This window comes from Camelus bactrianus, chromosome 20, assembly GCF_048773025.1.
Source record: "Camelus bactrianus isolate YW-2024 breed Bactrian camel chromosome 20, ASM4877302v1, whole genome shotgun sequence".
NCBI lineage: Eukaryota > Metazoa > Chordata > Mammalia > Artiodactyla > Camelidae > Camelus > Camelus bactrianus.
The window spans coordinates 19987694-19996468 of record NC_133558.1 but is presented as its reverse complement, the minus strand read 5'-3'; the positions used below and the strand labels follow the sequence as shown (position 1 = coordinate 19996468).

The 8775-nt window shown below is 49.3% G+C and overlaps 1 protein-coding gene across 3 annotated transcripts; it reads left to right on the top strand.

Moving 5' to 3' along the window:
- Nucleotides 1-1196: 1196 nt before the first annotated feature.
- LOC105074117 (patr class I histocompatibility antigen, B-1 alpha chain) lies at nucleotides 1197-4746 on the top strand. Of its 3 annotated transcripts, XM_010961593.3 has the most exons (8): nucleotides 1197-1352; nucleotides 1662-1931; nucleotides 2173-2448; nucleotides 3091-3366; nucleotides 3484-3597; nucleotides 4036-4068; nucleotides 4213-4260; nucleotides 4423-4746. In XM_010961593.3, exons 1-8 carry the CDS (start codon nucleotides 1289-1291, stop codon nucleotides 4425-4427), a joined length of 1086 nt encoding a protein of 361 aa, XP_010959895.1. In that variant the 5' UTR covers nucleotides 1197-1288; the 3' UTR covers nucleotides 4428-4746. The 3 variants fall into 3 exon arrangements, with proteins under 3 accessions (XP_010959895.1, XP_045377594.1, XP_045377593.1); XM_045521638.2 differs by lacking the exon at nucleotides 3091-3366; XM_045521637.2 differs by lacking the exon at nucleotides 4423-4746 and having other exon boundaries at nucleotides 4213-4349.
- The last annotated feature ends 4029 nt before the right edge of the window (nucleotides 4747-8775 follow it).

Here is an 8775-nt window from a genome sequence, read left to right as displayed (position 1 = left end):
GACCCGCTATGAGCAGGGGAAGACCGTATTCTTTTAAGAGGTTACATTGCTAGTGTCAGAAGAAAGAAAGGAAAAAAAAAGATCTTTAAATTTAAGCAGGCACTCCCATATTTGAGGCAGTGTAATGAAAATACAAATTGCACATTAGGGAGGGAGGGGGTGCAAACAGGCACAGAGATAATTTTATGTTTAATTTTTTTCTTGTTTTTCCTTAAAATATAAATTTTATTTCATCATAACGTTAGTTCAAAATAATCAATATGCCAAAAATGTATATATTTTGAGGTGGTATTTTCTGCTCCCCTTCAACTCACAAACTCAGGGATATGGAATGAAGACAATTTAAAAATACAACAATGGGGGTGGAGGGTATAGCTTGGTGGTAGTGTGCATGCTTAGCATGCACAAGGTCCTGGGTTCAATCTCCAGTACCTCCATAAAATTTTTTTTTAATTCTTAAAAAATAAAAGGCTAAAAAAATTAAAATACAACAACACAGGGGTCACTGTTACACTGGGAAAGTAAGATTTAGGAGATTTGTGAGTCTTCTTGCAGTGCTGTTTAGACAGATTTCTAAACATAATGGCCAAAGTCATTTTTCCAGACTAGATTTCTGATGTTTGGTGTCATTAAGATTGTGCTCCTCCTTGTAGTTAACAAGCATCAAGGAAACTGATCTCTTTGGGAATCTCTATCTGGAGTCTTCAGGCACCTCTCCAGGTTGAAAGACAAGGGCGACTTCACTCTGTGGCATCAAGTTCCCTGGGGGCTGAGTCTTCTTCTAGAAGAGTCCAGGGGGAGGGGTGAGAAGCAGATGGTCCTGTTCAGCCTGGACGATTCCGGAAAGAACAGCTCAGGAAAAACTGAGCCTAATCTGTTTATCCCTTCCGGGTTTCCTCAGACAGCCCCTGGACCAGGACTCAGGGAGACAGTGTGAACAGCTCTCGGTGCTGGAGAGGAGGGATCAGGGCAAAGTCCCAGGTCCCCGGCAGGGCGGGGTCTGGGGCGGTGCTCTCAGGGTCTCACCGAGGACGGGGTCTGGGGTAGGGAAGTTCAGTGTTGGGGATTCCCCATCTCTTGAGTGTTTCACTTTCTCTCTCACAACGTGTGTAGGGCGCTCCTGCCTGGACACTCATGACACAGCCCCAATTCTCACTCCCACTGGGTGTCCTGTTTCTAGATAAGCCAATCAGTGTTACCGCAGTTCCCTGTCACAAAGTCCGTATGGACGCCCCACCCTCCTCAACCTCCCCACTCAGGATCTCCTCGGATTCCGAGCAGGCGGGCCATGCAGTCCCGAACCCTCCTCCTGCTGCTCTGGGGGGCCCTGGCTTTGACCGAGAACCGGGCGGGTGAGCGCGGGGTCGGGAGGGAACGGCCTCTTCTGGGGAGGAGCGAGGGGGCGGCCCGGTGGGGGCGCAGGACCCCTGGGGAAGGCGCGTCTCCACAACTCTGCCCAAGCATCCACATCGGCCCCACCCTGTCCCTATCCTCCCCTGTCCCTTCATGTTTCCCACACAATCCTCTCACCCATTCAGATCTCGTGCCGCCCCTTTTCCGTCTCGCGAGCCCCTCGCCCAGTCCGCCCTCCCGGCCCCACCACCTGGGACCCAGAGACCCCCGCCAGGAGGAGGGTCGAATCTCAACCCCTCCCCCCCCAGGCCCCCACTCCCTGAGGTATTTCTACACCGCCGTGTCCCGGCCCGGCATCGGGGAGCCCCGTTTCATCTCCGTCGGCTACGTAGACGACACGCAGTTCGTTTGGTTCGACAGCGACGCCGCGAATCCGAGGATGCAGCCGAAGGCGCGGTGGGCGGAGCAGGAGGGGCCGGAGTATTGGGAAGAGAACACACAGAATGTCAAGGTTTCCGCACAGACGTTCCGACTGGGCCTGAACATCCTGCGCGGCTACTACAACCAGAGCGAGGCCGGTGAGCAATGCGGGACCAGGTCAAGGTCAGGATCCAGCATCCCCTAGTGTGGCCCCGAGTTTCCGGGTCCAAGCCTCATCCCGAGGTCCGCCTACCTGCCCAGTGTTCCGATAAGAGCCCGCGAGGTTTCTTTTGGGTTAGTTTTCCCTTTATGCTGAAAAGGCTCTGACCAGTCACAGCCGGGAGACTTCTTTCGGGAGCGGGGCCAAGTGGGCGGGACTAATTTCAGTGGTTGGGTCAGGGTCTCACACCTACCAGTGGTTTTGTGGATGCGATGCTGCGCTGGACGGGCGCCTCCTCCGCGGATACAATCAGTTCGCCTACGATGGCGATGATTACATCGCCCTGAACCAGGATCTTCTTTCATGGACCGCGGCGGACACGGCGGCTCAGATCACCCAACGCAAGTGGGAGGCGGCCGGTGAGGCAGAGAAGAACAGAGCCTATCTGGACGGGGCATGCGTGGAGGAACTCCTAAGATTCCTGGAGAATGGCAAGGAGATGCTGCAGCGCGCAGGTACCAGGGGACGCAGGTGCCTACAGGATCTCTCGTCTGGCTAGGACTGGTGTCCCTGTGCTAGGGGAGGAAAACGGGATCGACGCCAGAATACCCCCTCTCCTATTCATGGGGAGATGTAGGAATCCAGCCAAGTGCTCAGACTGGGTACCAAAGAGTGCCTGGCGCTTAAGCTTCTCTGTAGACAGTTAAGGGATCTAGCTGTTCTGGGGATGGAGGGGAAGATTATCTCTGAAACAACTTACCAGCGGTTTCTTTGACTCTGGCAGTGGCTCTGGGAACCTTGGGGAACTCTCTCAAGCCTTGTTCTCTGTCCTCCACTCAGGGTGTTGGAGATCTGACTCCAGCTTTTCAGAGTCTGTGGGCCTCCCCTCAATTCAGGACCAGAAATTCCTTTTCTTGACCTCAGAGACCTGCCTCCCACCCTGGGCTATCTCATTTATTCCAGACATTTCTGAAGAATAAGAAATTATCCCATAAGAAATTATCCCAGATGCCTGTGTCCAGGCTGGTGTCTGGGTTGCACTCCCTTCCCCCACCCCAGTTGTCCTCTCTTTTCTCAGAACCGTCACATGAGCCCTGCTTCATGTGGCCCATAGGAGTTACTACAAAGTTCCTAAATTCCCTCACCCTTCTCCTCAGACCCTCCAAAGACACATGTGACCCACCACCCCATCTCTGACCATGAAATCACCCTGAGGTGCTGGGCCCTGGGCTTCTACCCTGCGGACATCTCACTGACCTGGCAGCGTGATGGGGAGGACCAGGCCCAGGACACAGAGCTCGTGGAGACCAGGCCTGCAGGGGACGGGACCTTCCAGAAGTGGGCGGCCGTGGTGGTGCCTCCTGGAGAGGAGCAGAGATACACTTGCCATGTGCAGCACGAGGGGCTTCAGGAGCCCCTCACCCTGAGATGGGGTGAGGAGGGAGAAGGGGGTGGAGCTTCTTCTCAGATAAAGCAGAAGCCCTTCTGAAGACCTTCAGCAAGGCCAGGACTCAAGCCTGAGGTCAGGGCCCCTTCCCTTCTCTTTGCAGAGCCACCTCCTCAGCCCACAGTCCCCATCATGGGCATCATTGTCGGCCTGGTTCTCTTTGTGGTCACAGGAGCTGTGGTGGCAGGAGTTGTGATCTGGAGGAAGAGGCGCTCAGGTAGGGAAGGGGGGAGGAATCAGACTTTTCTTGTCTAACTTGGGGGGTGTCAAGCCCAGTAGAAGTTTGCCTGCCTTGTTACTGGGAAGTACCATCCATACACATGTGCTTTCCCAGTCTGGGGCCTTGTCTGCTAACATTCCTTACTAAAGCATATATGAAAATGAAGGACACTTTATTCACTGTGGTGAATCTCGTGATGGAGATCTGATTCCCAGCAGTCTCAAAACAGAGGGAAATGTTGCTTCTGAGGACAGACCTCCAGGAGGGCCATTGGTCCAGTCCCCAAACATGTACTTTCCTTATGTTTCCTGATCCTGTCTTGGGTTTGAGATCACAGTTCTGGAAACTACTCTGGGGACCAGGACTAGGGCATTCCTTAAGACCTCATGACCCTGCTTCTTCCCTGGCCTCTCACATGATGTTTTCTTCCTACAGGTGAAAAAGGAGGGAGCTATGCTCAGGCTGCAAGTAAGTATGCAGTGAGTGTGGTTCCTGAGACCCTTGTGATGGTGGAGCTGAGAGGCCATGGGGGGAACCTCACCCTCCTCAGAGTTCCTTCTCTAGTTTCTCTCCTGTGGATTCTGACCATATCCTGGTTTTGTTCTCCCCCAGGCAGCGACAGTGCCCAGGGCTCTGATGTGTCTCTCATAGATCCCAGAGGTGAGACCCTGGAGGGCCTAGATTGGGAGAGGGGTTGGGGCAGAGGGGATACTGTGGGTGTGGGGATTCTCTGAGTGGGACATTTTGAGGATGTGGGGGGCTGTTGAGAATGTCAGCATTACCGATTGACCTGAATTGGTCCATGATACTTTTCTTTCACAGTGTGAGACAGCTGCCTTGTGAGGGACTGAGTGATTCATGATGCGTTCACGTCGCACTTTGTGACTTCAGATCCCCTGACTCCTGTTTCTGCAGCTACACTTGAATGTGTCTGTGCTTCTATTAGCGCAATGTGAGGAGGTGGGGAGACTGGCCCACCCCTGCCCCCCACACCCCCTCCCGACCCTGAACTGTGTTCTCTTCCCTGGTTGACTTCTCTTCCAGCAGAAGCAGGGCTGGGCCGTCTCCATCCCTGACTTAACTTTGTGCTTCATTTTATAATAATGCCTTACATTCCTAATGAAAATAAATCTGGATATGAATTTATTTTTTTAATTGGTGCCATGAGCTGTTGATGGGATAATAAAGGTGAGGATTCCTAAAGTTTGAGAGAGGAAATAAATGAATGTGCTGAAAACCTTCCAGAATCCACATTTTTGCTCTGCTGACTCTGTTGCAGGTGGGGCAGGAGGAGGCGATGAGGAGCCGAGTGTCGAAAGGGCCTGTGCCCAGTCAGTACTCAGTCCATTGTGGGCTTTGAAGTGGTTACTGCTGGGCTGGGTCATCTTTGCTGTTCGTGTGTCCTTGTCCCTTCAGTAGAGCCTTGTCCCACCAGGACCTGTGACCACAGGGGCTGACATTACCTGGACCTTGTTTGTCTCTAGGACCGTGGCCAGTGAGGGCTTTATGTGGCCAGGTTAGCCTAGCCTTAGCCCCCATCTTTTGGGTGTTTATTTGTTGTTACTTTGTTTCTATAGAGGTTTTTGCCTTGATTTGTGTATCATTCTCCTCCTGTGGTCCCCCATCTCTGACAGCTGGAGGAGTCGTTTTGCCTGTCATTGTCCCCACAAAGCCCAAGGCTGTGTGTCTGCACATAGGAGACTCTGTGGTATCCAGAGATGAATTTTCAGATTCATCCAGCTCTTGCCCTCCTTCTAGGGTTTGATTGTTCTTTCCATACTTCCCCCAGCCTCCTCAAAGGAACCAGATTCTGGTATTAGCAGAAAGGAGGGAAACCATAATTTCTCATCTTAGGTAAGTTCCTGTTGGAATTCTGCTCTGCTTGCCCAGCCACTCTCCCTGCCCTTAGCTCTAGTAATCCTAGTGCTGGCTCCAATCCAAATGCATGGATTTATACAGCAGAGTCTAATTTAGGTTTATATTTAGTTGGAAAATAGAACCCATAAGTCAAGGATCTTTTTTTTTTTTTTTTTTTTTTTTTTTTTTTAGCTACTTCATTTATTTAGATTTTGTGTGTGTGGAAGAGGAGGTAATTTAGGTTTATTTATTTATTTTTTAGCAGAAGTACTGGGGATTGAACCAGGGACCTCCTGCATGCTAACAGTGCACTCTTCCACTGAGATATACCTCCCCCAGGATCATTGTTTTCTGAAAAGAAAACTATAGTTGTGTGATGTAGTGTAAGGAGGGTTAGTTGTGGGGAAGGGGAGAGCAGCACTTGTGGGAAAAATTCAAATGCAATTGATGTCAGTGTGAGTAGATGTTGTGCTGTAGCTGCTACAAACCAACATTTGGCCTGAGGTTACATTAATAAAGATATTATCTTTAGAATAGGGAGGTGCTTTACATTGACCATTCATTCAACTGATATCAGTTGTATGCCAGTTAGATGAATGAGATTTTGCATCTGGGAAACATCATTGAAGTCAGAACAGAAAAATTGCTGGCCTTGTGGAGCATATATTCTATTGGGAAGAGACAGACTACATACTATCAGCATAGTAAATGAGGAAAGTGTTCTGTTACAAAGGGATAAGTGCTAAGGAAAAGATGCAGGGGGAAGGCAATCCAGAATGTGGGGACAGGGGGGACAAGGGAGGTGGCTATTTTACTAGGGTGGTCAGTGTGGGCCCCACTGGAAGGTGACCTTGAGGAAAGATGTAAAGGACATGAGGAATCATCCCTGAGGATGTCTGGGGGCAGTTCTTTCCAGGCAGGGAGAACCTCCAGGCAAGTGCTTCAGGGCAGGAGCATATCTGTGTGTTGTGTGCAAAGTGAGAAGGCCAATATGGCTGGAGCAGAGATAAATTGAGAGGCGGTCAGAGGTATGGCCAGATCATGTAGGCCTGGAGGATATTAGAAAGGTTTTGACTTTTGCTCCAAGTGAGATGGGAGTTTTAAGACAGTTTTAAGAAGAGGGACATGGTATGACTTCTCCTTTAAAAGGATCACTTTGCTGTGCTGAGAACAGAATTGTGAGGCAAGGGGTGAGTGGGGCAGTAGGGAAAGCAGTGGGAAACTAGTTCAGTGTCTAGACTGGAGATGTCCATTGTTTCGACTGATGTGTGAGCAGTAGATACAGTGGGACGTGACTGGATTCTGGATACGTTCTGAAGATGGACTTTACAGCACTTCCTAAAGGATTAAATCTGGCGTATGAGAAAGAGGAGTCAAGGAGGACATCCTTAATTTTGGACTATGGAAGTAGAAAGATGGAATTACTGTCAGCAGAGATATGGAAGACAAAAGGGCATATTTTTTGAGGGGGAGTGCATTATGAATATTTGGTTTAAGAAATGTTGGAGCTGAGATTTTATCAGAAATATAAGTCAGGTATTTGGATTGGCAGTTGGGCAGATGAGTCTGGAGTTTAAGAGAAATGTCTGGTCTGGGGAAATAGATTTGGGGGGTGATGCCATAGAAATGATATTTAAAGCCTTGAGAGCTGATGAGGCCACCAAAGAAGGCAGTGATGGCTGTAGAAGAGGAAGGAACAGAACTGAACCCTGGACACTCCCCACCACCAACGCTGTGGGATCTGATCAGACCACACATCTGAGCAGACTCCACTGTTCTGGCTCCGGGTCTACAAGGCATGAAGATCCTGGAGTCCCAGTCTTTCCTTTGTACAGGAAACCCCTGGACATATTTTTAAGATTCAGAAAGTTTGGAGTCGAGTCTGAGATTCTAGATTCACAAGGGTGGTGCTGATGCTGCTGGTCTTCAGATCACACATGTAATAGCAAAAACATAGACCAGGATTCCCATGTGGCTGGGCATCAGCCTCACAGGAAGGGCTTGTGAAATAAACAATTCCTTGGTCTTGTGCCTAATACTCTGAGAAGGTGGTTCTGCGGAGAGGCCCGAGCATTTTGGAAAAAGCAGCACAAGCAATCCTGGTGCTCAGCCAGTTGGGAACCATTGAGGTTAGGGATAGAGAATGCCCAGAAAGGGGTCTTAAATCCACATTTAAAGGATTTTTTTCTTTTTCTTTCAGAAGGAAAATGGAGTAGCTATATTGTCAATTATGAGATGTGATGTTGGGATATACACGTAGTTCTCTCTACCATGGGGCATAGTCAGGTGGAAGATTTAGGAAGTGGTTTATAATTCAGTATAATGAAAAACTCTGAATTCTTGCTCTTTGAAATTATTCTCCAGATTGAGTTCTCATTCACTCTTGGAGCAAACAATAGAATCTAAAATTTTTCTAATTTAAGCATAAAGTACTATATGTATATGGGGGGGTATGTATATCTGATATGGGAGATAAAATTATTTATTTTTATTTTAAAAAATAATTTTTTTTTCCTTTAACAGAGGCACTGGGGATTGAACTCAGGACATCATACACGCCAGGCATACACTCACCTTTGAGCTATATCCCCCACCCAGCCTTATATTATTTTGGGAAGGCCACAGAGCCAGGCTTGAGGCTACATGGGAACAGAATCCACAATATCCACCCTAGGCTGGGTCCCACATAGGAACATTTGTCCCTGCTGCTGGGCACAGATGTCACTGCTCACACCAGAGAACCCCTCAGGCTGGACATGGACCCTGTGGCTAGGACAGCTGTCACTACGGCTCCTGACAGCTGGATGCTGTGTAGCTCCCATTCGTACCGCCCTCGCTGAATGCATTATGCACAGTTCCAGCCTCTCTGTGTCACCACATCCCGAGAAGAATCTGACCTGCATGGTGGAGCCTGATCTTCCTGCTCTGTCCACCAGCAAGAATGTTTCGGAAAAAGGACTTTCCTCTTTTATGGAAGGAAGTGGTCTCTGCCTCCTACCAAGACTCTGTTCATGTGGCATTCTCCTAATCTAGGAAGAGAGCTCAGGTTCAGGGGACGAAGGATGGAAAAAGAAGGTCAAATTTCAATTCTTACAGCAAAGATCTGTGACTAGCCCTTGATCTGGTACACTGTAGGCAAGCGGGTTTGGCTGAAAGAACAAGTGACTAATAAATGACACCCAAGGTAGAGGCTTACTTGCTTACTCTTACTCTGAATTTCTAGGAATCAAAGCCCAAACAGGCCCCTGGGAGGTGGAGAGTGTGAAGTGATCCCCCCAAGTAATGCATAGGAGCAGCTGGTGGATTGACTGGCTGGTC

Excerpts from the sequence above, each read along its gene's own strand:
- LOC105074117 (XM_045521637.2), top strand. The coding sequence starts at position 1,289 with ATGCAGTCCCGAACCCTCCTCCTGCTGCTCTGGGGGGCCCTGGCTTTG. Across the intron at positions 2,449-3,090 it reads GGAGATGCTGCAGCGCGCAG|ACCCTCCAAAGACACATGTG; the intron begins GTACCAGGGGAC and ends CCTTCTCCTCAG. Across the intron at positions 3,598-4,035 it reads CTGGAGGAAGAGGCGCTCAG|GTGAAAAAGGAGGGAGCTAT; the intron begins GTAGGGAAGGGG and ends TTCTTCCTACAG.